This window comes from Centruroides sculpturatus, unplaced genomic scaffold (assembly GCF_000671375.1).
Source record: "Centruroides sculpturatus isolate CEXI.00-Female unplaced genomic scaffold, Cexi_2.0 scaffold18, whole genome shotgun sequence".
Classification (NCBI taxonomy): Eukaryota; Metazoa; Arthropoda; class Arachnida; order Scorpiones; family Buthidae; genus Centruroides; species Centruroides sculpturatus.
In genome coordinates this window covers 115778-131523 of record NW_019384302.1, presented here as the reverse complement: position 1 = coordinate 131523, position 15746 = coordinate 115778, and the positions used below count along the sequence as shown (strand labels likewise).

The 15746-nt window shown below is 28.9% G+C and overlaps 1 protein-coding gene across 1 annotated transcript in view; it reads left to right on the top strand.

Annotated features, from left to right (window-relative positions):
* The window catches only part of LOC111612847 (FACT complex subunit SPT16-like), a 42808-nt gene that overhangs the window by 13253 nt on the left and 13809 nt on the right, over nucleotides 1-15746 (top strand). The window contains exons 2-4 of the mRNA XM_023354153.1: nucleotides 8755-8856; nucleotides 14215-14379; nucleotides 14920-14979. Of these exons, the coding sequence (XP_023209921.1) occupies nucleotides 8755-8856; nucleotides 14215-14379; nucleotides 14920-14979 (327 nt within the window). The remainder of the gene's footprint in view (nucleotides 1-8754; nucleotides 8857-14214; nucleotides 14380-14919; nucleotides 14980-15746) is intronic.

The window sequence follows — 15746 nt, the reverse complement described above, 5'->3', positions numbered from 1 at the left end:
ACAGCACTATGTAGTTGGATACGACAGACATTACATTTTCTAATTGCATAGCTTTTGCACATAGATTTTCTTGATGGATGATGCGATGAGATATAAATAATTTAGAAAAATTCTGTTCTCCCATTTTTTGTTTGAATAAGGAAATGACTCCCTTATTTTTTCCTGTCATTGCTGCCACAACACTTCAGAAAATAATATTCAATTTAAACTAGACGAATTACATCGAAAAATATTTATTTATAATTTTTTCTAAACATCTCGCGGGCCGGATAGAAACTTTTCGCGGGCCGTAGCTGGCCCGTGGGCCGGGGGTTGCCCACCGTTGCTCTACTGTATATACAAATTTTTAAATACAATGGAAACTAATAAGAAAAGTAACAAAAATAACATAAACATGAAAATAGTTATAAATAAATAAATAGAAATTATTTATTCCTAATTATTAAATTATTCATAATAGCTTAACAGATGATTCAGTAGATCATATAGCACAAATTATAAATATATTTATTATAAAAATATAAGGCTGATCTAGTCACTGTGGTTATTAATTTAATTAATGAATCTTTAATAGTATTGAAATTTAAAATAATGTCATATTCAGCCCAGTTAACAAGCCATCCTCAGTGAAAATGGAATAATATATTTCATTTTCAGCTGTCCAAGCCTGAAGATGGCCTGTTAACAGGGCTGAAAACATTAGCATTATTTTACATTTTACCACTGTTAAACATGCATTAATTAAGCTATAAATAAATATATTATTTTACTTTCAATTGCCTTGTCAGATTAATAGCTTTAAAACATATATTTGTGTTTTAGAGTTAACAAGTAAAACGGCAAAACCGTATTTGGGACAAGACTGTCTCGGAGACAGAATCACTTTGATGCTCAAGGCAGGTTTTGTTCTCATTCTCCTATCTTCTTTGATATCGCTGCTTTTGGGCGCAATCATTCAAACTTCACCAGCCACGACCACGAGATCGTTCACGATGCATCTTTGATGAAATTAACCTATCTAATTTCAAAATTTCTCTCCGTTGCATGTCGGCCCAGGTTCAATTTTTGTCGATGCATAACGAAAAGTTTCCGTTTTTGAAAACAATAATCATGGCTATTGTATCATCCGAAATTATTTTTTTTATTTTGCACAAACAATATACAGTTTAACCCGATTATAATGTCATCAAATGTAACGACAATCCTCATATAACATCAAATTTTTATCAGTCCTATGATTTTACTATACTAGATAATGTTAAAAAAAACCCACTTGTAATGACATAAAACTGTTTTAATGTCATATTTGAAGCACTCCCAAATTTACAAAATTAGATTACAAATTTTATTTAACATAGAAGAAACTACGTGTTCAGTCCTAAGATCAGAGTTCACTTCTTAGAATGACTGTGGGTGGTACTCTCCCCTACCTGACTTCAGTGGGGTGAGGTGGCTGTTTTGCCTGTTTGTAGAAGAGGGTCGTGTTTGTAGAAGAGGGTCGCCATTTTGGATTTTATTTTCACTCAATTCTCGGTCCCCTGACTACCTACGAGTCTGGATTTTTTTTATGCACAAATGATTTTGGCACCTAATACTCTGTGCCAAATATCAACTCTCAACATGTACTCCTTCTTACCTCTATGCTGGTAAGAATATCGGGCAGTACGATTTTATAAACAAGACATAGTCTTGTCAAAAACTTGAAGGTAATTGAAAGTGCTGAAAATGTTTGTTCTAATAATAAAATGCATCTTTAGATAAAATTCTATTAACTTGAGTTAAGATATAAAAGGAAAATCAATGGAAACTTTTATTTTTAATGTTATAATGAAGTTTTTTTAATAATTTTTATTTGCCAAATAAATAAATTATAATATTGAATATGACATATAAACAAAATGTGTAGCCTATTCTCTTCAAGATATAGAGCATTGCATTATTTCAACTTTTTCAGTTATAAACTTAAAATGATAAAAAAAAAATTATATATTGGTACTATATTAAATCTTATATGAAATAAAATTATCAAGGGAGAATTGAACATATACTCTCAAAATGAAAGAATAGAGGATGGAAGACTACCAAATAAGCATATTATTAAAGTAAAACAATAAATGTGCACCTCTGAAATTGAAATAACCAAAAGAAATTTAATCAGAAATTATTTCAACAATTTTTTGGTCATCTTCAGCTAACAAAATACAACAAACAAAACAGAATTCCATTTGATAAAAATTGCTAGGACAAATAAGTTTAAATTTACAGAATTTAAGAAAAATCCTTAATTAAAAAAGACAATACTTAAAACTGTCTTCTAATTTTGTCCTTTTGTACACACACAAGAAATTAACAGTTCCACAGTGGAATCCACTTTTCAATTTAAACTTTTGTCTTGGTAATTTTTATCAAATATATTTATTATATTTTAATTGTGTAATAATTCCAGAGGGATGATTTTAATGTTTTACATATTGAAATGAATAACTAGCTTCAAATGAAAGGTCAACTCCACTGTGGAATTGTAATATTGTAAATATCTGCAGATATTTACATTGTAATATTCAGTAATGTGTGATGATGATTTATAATTAGTACTGGAATAGAACCAGATTAATAAATTTAATCTCAAATATTCCATTTACAAAATTGTGAATTAACTTGAATAAGAGAGAGAATACTTTTATCATGATTTATAATTAAACTGCACAGTAAAATTTTGGATAATTAACGTTAATAAAAAAATATATTTTATTTTGTTACTTGTTAATGTTAACAGTTATGGAATTTTATGATGATGATAATGATTATAGAATAAAATTTAGATATCTCAGAAGTTCATGTCTGTGTTTAATATTGCTATTTTCTATAATATAATGCAAATTTACCATCATCATTATTATGCCAAGTCATATCATGAAACCTGCTTCAGAAATGGAAGAGACTTGTAAGGAATTCTACATGTGGCACAGTCTTCAGATTACACAATGCATTGGGTCTTATGATATACATTTTTGGCATAACACTTTGGCTAGTAGAAGGTGACTCTCTGATCATGTACTAAAAGCTGATAAAGCCAGATCCATAATGCCGATGAAGAAATCAACTTACCTGGCTCAGCTAGATGAATGCATCATGACAACAAATTATAGGAAGGTTAACAGTTATGTTGACAGCCCTGCAACACCAGGTGGTAAGATTCATGCATACACCATTGGCTAAGGTTTTATGTTCAGATAATGCAACAGTCAATTTTCATGACACCCCAAGGCTTTTTGCTTTTACAAAAACCCATAACTAGGAAAACAGCCATGGCCTAGAGTAGACAAAGCTTGATCACTCACTCTGTATATTAGAAAAAGAGATAGATAAATTTTTGACAGATTACTTAAGGGATTATGAGTTCTTCAGCACTGATTCAGATAAGTTGGCAGCTAGATTAAATGAGTTTACATTATTGGATGATGAATTCATCATAGTGTCAGATTTTGTTTCCCTCTAACCATTGGTATAGCCTTACTTCTGTGCGTTACATGATTTTTTTTATTTGAAAAATTAGGGTCTGCCCTGCAACACCATAATCTGCCATAGAACTTGCACATATATTAAGTTCACACATTGTTTTTAAATACTACAGTAACACTTATACAACCATGCAGAGAACCAATGGGTAGCTCCTATCTGGACCTATATGAGGTCATAAGACTTTCCTTTCAAGAATATGAATGATTGAATTACTACCAAACATCACACTATACAACATTCTTATAATATGGAAATCAAACCAAATTTAGATGTGTTTTTAGAGTGGATTAACACTAATCCATATGGTCTCACTTTGAAGCTAGATCAGGGTTGTCCAACCAGTGGGTCGCATGAGGCCTAAGGCAAGTTCCAATGTGGCCCAATAAACGTGTAAACAAAACCGACAAATTTTTAAATTTTTTTTATTTATTTATTTCAACGGCATAAACTCAAAAAAGAATTTTCACAAAGCCATAAACCTTTATTTATATTTTATTTTTGAGTGGAAAGGAAATATTTTCAAATACTTGTAGATGTGTGAATGAGGAATGATTACTAAATAAAGCTGGAGTTGTGACTCAAAGGGTTATAGACCCAAATTTGGGGAAAGAAGAGAAAGGACAAAAGATAAAAAGTAGTGAGAAAGGTTAAATAGATCTTCTGTTATGCAAATATTGACCCTTAATTTCCCAACCTTCCTCACTTCTTTATCTTTTATCCTTTCTCTCCTTTCCCTGCATTTGGGTCTATAATCCTTTGAGTCACAACTCCAGCTTTATTTAGTATTCTTCCAGCATTGCAAGATTTGGCTACATAGCACCAAATGTGGCTACTTTTTCTTAGTTTGACGTAAAAATATTTGGAGCTTTGGCTAGTTTTTGGGCTACGAACAAATCAGATAACGAACCCTTTTGCGAAAGATTTTTATGATCGGACAACAAACACCTCATGGATGGGCACTCATTAAGTTTTGCATCAGTTTATATTTTCGAAAGGTGAGAGTATAATAGCAAAGGTAGAGAGTGGGCAGAAGATGTCTGATGCTGCTGGGCAGTATGGCTTGAACAAGTCTACAGTAGGCCACAGTTCAATCTTATCTAAGAATAATACAGTATAATTGAGGAGATTTGAGCAGCTAAAGGAGTAACAAAAATCACATCTGAGAAATAAAGAACATTGAAGAGCTCATAATAGAACCTGAAATGGATCTGATGACAGAAGAACACCAAGAACTCTTGAATGAATAACACCAAGAAACTCGGTGAGATATATTTTCTTCTGAAAAAGAGGATTAATGCCGATATCTTCTATTAAAGATCTTTTGAAGAAGTGGGAGGATGTCAGAACAATGGTCTTAGAATGGCATCCAAACCAGGTTGAGGCTGGGGGATTTCTACAATTGCATTGCTGTTAATTACTTCTGAAAAATTTTGAAGAAGAGAGAAAATCAATTAGACAGATTCTTTTACCCCCACAAATGGAAAAACATGACTAATAAAAATGCAAGACTATGAATATATGTATTTTTATTTTTACATATACATAGTAAGAAAGTATATACTTTTTATTTTTCGGAGTTTCCAGAATGGATTAATCAAATTTCCATAAAAACCTATGGTAAATCAATAATCAGTTAAACAATTTGGATAGCAAACAAAGTCTTGGAATGGATTATGTTCATTAACCAATCACCCACTGTATATTCATTCACACATTGTATGAATATATTAGACACAATAGAGGAACTTGAACACGGAAAGGATTGCAATAATGTATGAATACTCAAGAAAGCTTGTACAAAGATTGATGCAAAAATACATTCATAATAATGAGAATCAACCCTCTTAATCACAATGTATCAATACCAAGTCAGGACACTCCATCTGAGTCCATATGTATAGCAGTTGACTGAGATTGCCCTTACAAAGAAATTTCAAGGAAAGTAGATGCCAAACTCATCTATTGATATGAAATTTCTATTTTACCTACTTTAGTGAAACTTTAATTAAATTCAAGTTTTTTAACATTTTGATAAATATTATACAGGGTGATTCAAAAGTCACAGAAATTTTAAAATATTAACATCTCACAAACTATTTACAGTAAGAAGATGCAGTTTTCACAGAAATGCTTAGAAAGAAGTGAGATTTTTTTTAGGTGTAATAAAAATTTTAGTATCAAAATACAGTTGTCCCTCGATAATCCGACAGGTATGGGACCAAAGGGGTGTCTGATTACCAAAAATAATTACATATTTTGCATTGTTTTGCCAGCAGTAACTTACAATATTCTCTACTCCAACTGTTCGAACAGAACTGCTCACATAAAACACACGAAATGTGTGTCATCGAGTAAAAATTGAATGGGGAGATTCACATCGCGACATGCTTCTGTGCAAGCAGACACGTAACGGGGACGGGTACCTTGACGGGAGGTGCGTCGGACTACTGAGCATGTCGGATTAAAAAACGTCGGACTATCGAGGGACAACTGTAGTTATATTCAAAAAACAGCTAATATCGTTAATGTTCAAATTTAAATGTATGGTTCGAATTCTCTATTCGATTTTCAATTGCCTGAAGACGACGTGCATATTTAAGTCAAAAGCGCTCGCAAGATTAAAATATTTTTAATCATATTTAACACCTCATAGTCTGAAGTTTTGGAAGAAGTTTTGATTAACAAAAGTATAATAATCTTTTTTGTAATTAAGAGAAATATGTCTATTAAAGCAATTGATAACTTATATCCATCAATAATTAACTAACAATCACAAATAAAAATACTATATTATGCAATAATATTAATTTTAGTTAAATGAGGAGCTTTTCTTTTTACAAAGTATTGTCGTTATCTGAGCTTTGTTGTTGATTTTGGTCAGAAGTATCAACAACATCGGTTTTTTTATTTTTATCATAAAAAATTTTATGGATGAGAAAAAAAAATTGTTATTATTCAAAAATTTGTTTTAGCAAGTCACATTTGTTTCGTCAAATACCACATGATTCCCCTCAGAATTTGTGTTCGAGTACCAAATTGTTCAGTTTGAGTATTGAGATATCACTGCATTTTGTTTGTCATTTTATGAATTATTACTTACCTACAGTTGAAAAAAGTTTTATAATACTTACCTAAAAATGTTTAAATAAACTTTACTAAATATGAAGATTAATCTATAAAAACAAAACACAGTGACAGTTTTAAAGGCTAAAATCTCTAAGCAACTACAACTATATCTGGTTGACAGGAAAGCTAGGACAAGGAAGAAAAACAATGCATTAGCAGTTTTCATTAAAGTAAATTTGACAAATGGCATAAAACAAATTGAAAATTTTAATATTCTAAAATCCATGGGCAAATTTGAGACAACATGTATGCGCATTTGAGAAAAAAATATTGAATAAAGGAGTTTGTACTTAAAAGTTGTGAAATTTTGTATGGAGGATTTTCCAAATTCTCGAATTTTGTTAGAGCAAAATCAGAAACCCCAATTTCCAACCATGTTGTGTGAGGGATACTTGTACAGGGTTCCTATTCACCTGGAAAGTCATATGAAAAATTCATTAGTGTTTAGAAAAAGTTATGGAGAGTCCAGGAAGCCATCACAAAGTTTATTGTATTACTTCAGTATTATAAGTACTTATTGGAATAACACTCACTTGTTACATATACCATATTTAGCCTTATATAAATTTATAGTTCTGTACTATTACCACACTATTGCTAAAATAGATGAACTTAGCTTCTATTGCTTGTCTGTTAAGATTATCTGATCCACTATTTCTTAGTGATGATCTTGTCATAGTACTGGTATGATTTACACCCTTCATTCATCAATACTAGTATGAAATGGGAACAAACAACTCCATGTATACACATTAGAAAGAGAAATTCAAAAGTATCAAAAGAGTCACCACTAATCAGATTAAGTACTTAATCTGATTAAATAGTGGTGACTCCTTTGATACTTAGTTTTGATTCTTTTTTCTAATACCACCACTGACTAAAATAATTATAGTAGTGCTGTAATGTTCTAATTCAAGTTAAAATAATTATTATTCACAGCTCTCATACAGATAATTATCATATTTGAATTTTAGGTTATGTGACATAAAATTTGGAATCTCTCTCTCTCTCTCGTCACAACTTTTTGCTCAAAGATTCTTTCTAATGGGTCTTATATTAATTCTGTTCTCATTCCTCATTTTTGATGGGCATTTATTAATTCTTCAAATGAGAGTTTAGACATTGAGCTTATTTTTATAAAAGGAGCAATGATAAATTAAGTTTTTCAGAGTTTAGATTTCAATATTTAAACAACGAAGTCAGGCATTCAATTTATTGTAATGCTTGACTTCATTCATCAAAGCCATTGCAATTATATGATCAGTTGTAAAAGCTCAACTATGTGGTATTTAGAATTGAAGTGGAAAAAAGAGATGATGGTGAAAAAAATAAGCCTGAATAAAAATGAAAATAAGCTCAAGGAATATTAATAAGACAGATATACAAATTCAAAAAACTTTCAACTGATATCTAAGATTGTAAATTTATTCCCTTTCATAAGTTTTTCAAACAACAAATAGTTCTAGCAATTGAAGTTTTTTGAGAAACATTCCAAACAAAAGACTTTCAGGACAGTCTTTTTAATGAAGAAGTTTCCTAACTTTTGTAGCAATTATTGTTACAAAGAAGCTTAAAGATATGCAATTGTTTTTGAGTACTAACGAGTTGTAATTGTTAGTTAAAGATAAGCTGAAAGCATTTTTTTTTTTACTTGTAAGGAAGAGGATTTCCCTCCAAACTAAATATATACAACTGATAAATAATTTCTAAGACTAGTTTTTAGCTAAAGTTAGAAGAAATTGTTTTATTTATAAAAAGAATTTTGATACAGTTTCACAAAAGCATGCATCAAAGTTGATGTTTGTAAGAATGGTTGGTCCCTAAAGCCAACAAGTATTTGCATCTGATATTAAAGCTTGATAAAATCTTGACAATATATCTACAGAATTTTTGGAAAAGTTTTGTTCATAGTTACATCAGGTATTGAAGTATTAGTGTTTACAAAGTTTTAATAATTTTAATATATAGTTTAAATTACAAAAATAGAAATTGTTTATGTATAATGTATCTATAATTAATTTTATTTATAAATAATTGTTATATTCTAAATTTATGATTTAATTTTATGCTTTAATAATTCGTAATGATTTTGCTTTAAAATTTCAGAAGGCAGAGGATAATGATAATGGTCTTTCTAAAGTGGATGCTCTTGTTGTTGGAGTTGGACTAGATGAGGAAATTGTATACAGTAAATCAACAGCCATACAGGTATTGTAAAAATGGATTTTTAATATATTTTATTTCTAATTGATATAATAATTTAAATACAGTGAAAACTCAATTGTCCAAACTTGATGGAACTAGGAGAGTCTTTTATATAATCCAGAAATTCATTTGTTTTTGTGTTTTAGGTACACCAAAAACTGTACATTTAAAGTTTCATGAACCGTAAATATTGTAATAAAATTAGTCTATTTTAAAGTAAATTAATTTATTCAAAATCTAACATAATGTTACATATAAAGCATAGTTTTGTCTGGCACTACAATCAACATATGATGATGTAATTTTTAGTTATACGTGATGACTTTGGTCTCTATAATATACTCTGTAGTATTCACAATGCTATACATTCTATAATACTTGATTGCTTCTTGACCTTACTATGTTCTTTGGGAAAAAGGTACAAAATTGCTGTATAGCATATCCTTTGTACAAAATAAAGTCTCTCTTCATCAAGTGTGTTCCTCTATGATAAGTTCTATACAGCAGTTTTGTACTTTTTTCCTCAAAAAACTATGCATTTTAGTTTCATTTTGTTTGTTTGTAAACCATTTCAGATAATTGAGTTGCTGCTATAATTTCAATTATGGTTATTAATGCATTTAAGTAATTAAATGGTTTTATTGTTCTTAATCTTCCATGATTATAAGTTAAAATGTTTGATTCTGTTTATTTATATGAAATATAGCAAAGATAAACTATATATTCTAAAACAAACAAATTGACTTAGTTCATGCATTTTCCATTGATCAAATTCTGCAAATGGGTCTCAAATTAAGTCATATGACCGCTAAATGTGCAGAAAACTACTGTATAGGAATTTGAATATATTTTGAAACGATGAAATTTATTAACAATTTTGGTGATTTTTTGTTGGTCAGTTATGTGATCATTAGTACTGTTGCATGACTATTATTAGAATTTTTTCACAAATTAAAGACAAAGTCGCTCTAAAAATATATTTCAGGCAATCACCATTTTTACAGCTGTCTATAATTTGTTCTAGAACACTATGTAAAAATGGTGATCATCTGAAATATATTTTTAGAGTGACTTTGTCTTTAATTTGTGAAAAATTAATTTATTCATACAACGGAAATCCAAATATTATTAGAATATTTTGTATTGAACGGTAATTTGTATCTTAAATTAATCATCATAACTTATATGCTGTAGACTCTCCCATATTCGAACTAATATGACAGGAGTGACCTGGATATTAGAAAAATTTGGATAAGGTAGTATAATAACTTTTAAATAAAACTGTAACATATATGCCACTGTATGTATAAGAAGTATTTATTTTGACTTTAATGCTTATTTTTGACAAGTACAATTAATTTTGAAAGTATTTTGTTAAAGTCATTTGATTTATTTTTCTCAATTTGCTGATGAGCTGCTACATCATGCCAATTCCTTATCATCATCATCATGGTTGATTCATTGTGCTCTTCTACACACTTCAAGGCAATCTTAATAAAAAAATAAATTAAAAACTATACACTGCAATATGCAAGATTCATAGTAGTGTGCAAATTTTCAAAAATTTTGATTGCTTTTGATCAGTCCAGATATTGATGAATCTACTGTAGTTCATAAAAATATAATGCTTCAAAAACGTTTAAAATTTATATTTAAAACTTTTACATTTTATCACATAACTGTTTGTGTTATCACATGCTTCACTTTGACAATATTATTTATAAGCAAGAAATTAAAAACATGAATTTATTTTTACATGTTACGTGTTTTACTTCATTTAAAATTATTTAAATGCACACAGTCTTTATTGTTGTGGCAACATAGCAGTTCGCATGTTTTTGTGCTTTCTTAAATATCTATTTTACATTCAAAGCTAATAAGACATTATTTTCTTTACTTTTAACAAACGATTTTCATGTTGGGCAAACATCTAAAAAGTGCTATTGTCATCTTTCTTCTATACAGTGGGTGATCGGTTAACGAACATAATCCGTTCCAAGACTTTGTTCGCTATCTGAATTGTTCGTTAACCGATTATCGATTTACCATAGGTTTTAATGGGAATTTAATTAATTCGTTCTGGAGCCCCCAAAAATAAAAAATATATACTTTCTTACTACGTTTATTTATATGTAATAATAAAAATACATACATACACAGTCTTGCGTTTTTATTAGTCATGTTTTTTCCGTTTGAAAGGGTTAAAGAATCTGTCTAATGTCGATTGCTTTTCTCTCTTCTTCAGGATTTTTCGTAAGTAATTAATAGCATTGCAATTGTAGAAATCCCCAAGCCTCAACCTGGTTTGGATGCCATTCTAAGACCGTTGTTCTGACATCCTCCCACTTCTTCAAAGGATCTTTAATAACAGATATCGGCATTAATCCTCTTTTTCAGAAGAAAACATATCTCGCCGAGTTTCTTGGTGTTCTTCATTCAAGAGTTCTTGGCGTTCTTCTGTCGTCAGATCCGTTTCAGGTTCCATTATGAACTCTTCGATGTTCTTTATTTCTCAGATGTGATTTTTGTTACTCCTTTAGCTGCTTGAGTCTTCTTGATTATACAGTATTTTTCTTAAATAAGATTGAACTGCGGCCTACTGTAGACCTGTTCACGCCATACTGCCCAGCAACATTAGGCATCTTCTGCCCACTTTCTACCTTTGCTATTATACTCTCACCTTTTGAACAGAAAAAAAAACAGACGCAAAACTTAACTTGTGCTTACCCGACAGTCTTGCGGATACATAAAAGAATTGTTTTGTCAGAAAAATAAAAGGCTGGAATTACAAGGGAGAATTTCAAAGTTCGTAGGAATACAGTACTATCCGATTGGTATATACAGGCTTGAGCGTCGATGTCGATGTCTCCCACACTCTGAAAAGTTTCGAATTGTTGCCTGAAGACAAGAGAAGACCAATCGGTATTCATTATTTTACGTCGCTTCTTCTTATGTTCGTTCTGTGCAGTGTTCATTATCCGATCATGTGTTCGTTGTCCGAACATAAAAATCTTTCGCGAAAGTGTTCGTTATCCGATCTGTTCGTTAACCGATCACCCACTGTATTAAGTTGCCAGTGCAAAAGAACCACAATGAATTTTGGACATGCCATTAAAAAAACTAATTAGAATAACTCCCTTAAAATTCATTGAGTTTGGCCAATAATATCTTTCATGATGGTAAAAATTACACATAATGATGATAAAAAAATGATGCATCTATCAGAAATATTATTTTCGAAGAAGTTTTGTGATGTACATTTTTTATAAAATATTGTACTTAATAGTTATTTCATTTAATTTTACTATACTAAGCATTGTATAATTTGTCATTTTTGACAGGCAACTTTACTAGTTATAATGAAATGAATAAATCATGAAATATTGGTATTATATCTTTAAGCAAATATGTTCATCCAAAATTAAATGGATTTATTGAGGCTTGGATAATTGTTTTTAAGTTGTTAAGCCTAAAGAAGTTTAATTTTGGGTGAAAGTTATATAAGATCACAAATCTCAACCTTATATCTAATTTATTAGATAGTTGAAGTTCAAATTTTAACAAAATGAGCTTGTTAACAATGAAATTCAATGTTTGAAAAAATATAAAGTATGATTAGCAAATTTCCATTAAAGTTTAATTGACACTAATGCATTAAATGATTAAATAATAAATGTAGAAAAAAAATTAATTCTAAACAAAACTATTATTTTAAACAAAAAAAGCAAAATAATCCATCCACTTTTATCCAACAAAACACCAATGCTTCTGAACTTATGCCTTAAATCTACCATAAAATTGCAACTTTTCTCAAGCCAATCACCTATTTGTTACACTCTGTGTCATCTGGGAATTACACCTTGGCTCACCTTTTGCAGTCTTTTAAGCATTGAATGTGACATTGCATGCTCATCTATGTACCTATTTGTTACAATTGTTTTACAATTCTCTTATGGAAATGTATTAATTTTATTTCCTCTGCATGATGACACAATTGATTAGACACAAGGCAATTTTTTACATTCTTATAACGAACAAATAAAGAATGTAAAAAACTGCCTTGTGTCTAATCAATTGCACTTCATCGTGCTGAGGAAACAAAGTACATAGGAAGACACAGTTTCAAATTTAATTTTTAAAAAAATTATTAATATTAAGTTGACTAAACTCCCTGTGACATAATGAATTAATGACCATCTTTTAATTTACCAAATCATAAATGCTGTTTTTGGCTGGGACCTACTGACATAAGCAACAACAGATACAGGGCAAGGCTGTTTTAATGGAGAGTACGGGTTTTTCACCCTTCTAACAAAAGAAACTTCCTAAAATAAAAATACAACTGAAACAAAATATAATGATCGAAGAAAATAAAACAACATTTGGGCTCAATTTCTCACAATACTTACTTTGATTAAAATTAGGTTGTACAATGTTAGTATTGTACTAATTTTGTTATAGTTTACATTTTTTACATCCTGCTGGCAATCAATCAGGATTTAAGTAATAACGAGCTATTATTTATTATGACATCGTCACAAATGTCGGATGGTGAAATTTTTAATTTATTTCATTTAAAATATATGCTCTCCATCTCAAATTAGTAGTATAGTGTTGTGCCCCTGTACATCATACTTTTCCATTAGCAATGGAGTCATTCCAGTCATCTATTAACTGCTTTCAGAGTAAAGTTTTGAATTAAAGTAACTTGATTTTCAGTTTGCATCGAAAGTTCTCATACAGTTAATTGGGGGCTCCTGTCTCTACACTTTACATATCTGGTCTCGTTTTTTTATCTATCTAACTCTATTCTTGAGATTAAGGAAAGACAGATGGACAACAATGGGAATTTATAGGTCTACAATTTTTTTCAAATTTTAGTCCAATAAAACTTTTATACAAAACATTGTTAAATAATAAAATTAGAAGATAAAGCTTCTGAAGATAGAAGATTAAGATTTTTTTTTTTTTTTTTTTTTTTTGTTAATCTNGATCTAACACTTTCAAAAAGTTTTGAAGGAATTGTTTAGTATGGTATTTGCTTTGGAATTAGTGATATTTTTAATAAATATCACTAACTTCAACCCTGATTCATTTTTATACATAAAAGAAATATCTGTACCAATTAATTGATTATATATTATTTTAATATTTCATTAAAATTGGCTACAATTCTGGGTTGATTTTACTACAGATCCTCTCGAATTATTATTTTAAATTATCTCACAATAATCTTTTTAAATATAAATTTATATTGCTTTAAGTTAATTTGTCATTCACTTTTTCACTTTTATGTAATGACATTGTACTTAATTAGTTATTATATTTTGATACTCATATATTTTGTGATTTTAATTTTAGACTTGGCTGTTGGGATACGAACTGACTGACACTCTTATGGTTCTTTGTGAAAATGAAATATACTTTTTAGCCAGTAAAAAGAAGGTAGAATTTTTAAAACAAATTGAATCCAGTAAAGAAAATGAAAATGCAGTTCCACCAGTTATACTTTTAACAAGAGATAAAGTAAGTTAAATTAGAAAGATTCTGTCTGGAATTTGAAAATATTTGTATAATGAAAATATCAGTATTATATAAAAACTATAAATATAAAATAATATAATAGTTAAATATAAAAACTATTCATAACTGCTGAATAACATTTATTAAATTTAGGAAAAATTTTAACTAATTTTAAATGAAGCAGCATTATTCGTAAATAATAATTTAGGTTATTGACAATTAAATTCTCTATTTGGAAGTTTATATGAATTATTTGGTTCAAACAACAGGGTTGAATTTATTCATAAGCTAAACAAATTTTGACTTAGAATCTCATGTTACAAAGTTACAGTTTAGGGCCACATGTCTAAATTCAGCCCTACTCTTCTTAGAGTTTAAAGTAAAAAATTGCTCTATTAATTAATTTTGATTACATAAAATCAACAAAAAAATGCATGATGTGATTTAGGTGATAATTTAATTGATGAAACATTTGAACTTAAATCAATTACTATTTTATTATGTATAGAGGAGATTTTATATAGTTAGTTATTTTATTTATAGGCTGATAAAGATAAGGCAAATTTTGAAAAATTAATCGAAGCCATCAAGAAAAGTCGGAAGGTAAAAACATAAAACTATGCATCTTATGGTTATTCATTAATTATATATTTTTTATAATTAATTTCTATAATATAGTTATATATTAAATAAATATTTTCTCTTACCAGAAATGACTTGAACTATCTATATTTAATGAAAATATAAATACTAAAATATAAGTACTATTTGTGGATTTTAAAATAAATTGCTAAATATTCAAAAAATAAAACACTTATTGTTTTAATTTATGAGAGATTTTTAAGAATGTATTTAAATTAATATATTGCATTTTATTTGATAAAAACTATACTAATCGTTGCTCATAACTAAAAAATTTATTAGAATTATTGAAATTTTTATCGTCTCTGAGAAATATTTCTCAGAATTCATTCAAATGCAAATTAATAGATAATGTAGTAAAGATTAATTCAGATTTACTAAAACAATTAATATATTGAACAAAATCTTTCTTCAGTGTAACAGAATGCACATGTTTTAATTCATAATTTTAAAGTTTTCTAAACTCTATAATTTATTTAGTTCCATGATTTTCTGTTTTTCAATATTACATTAGATTCTATTTTTTAAATTTAAAAGTATTTACAGAAAAAATTTTTATAAGTAGCATAAAATTATAGAAGTCTACAGTATTGATAATTTATGACAAGATTTTAATACAATGTATTTTAGTGAGGAATTGAGTTTTAATAATTTTTTCCATCATAATTAAATTTATAAAATGAAATAAATTTCAATTCAAAAAACATTTAGAGTTTCAAAAGAACATT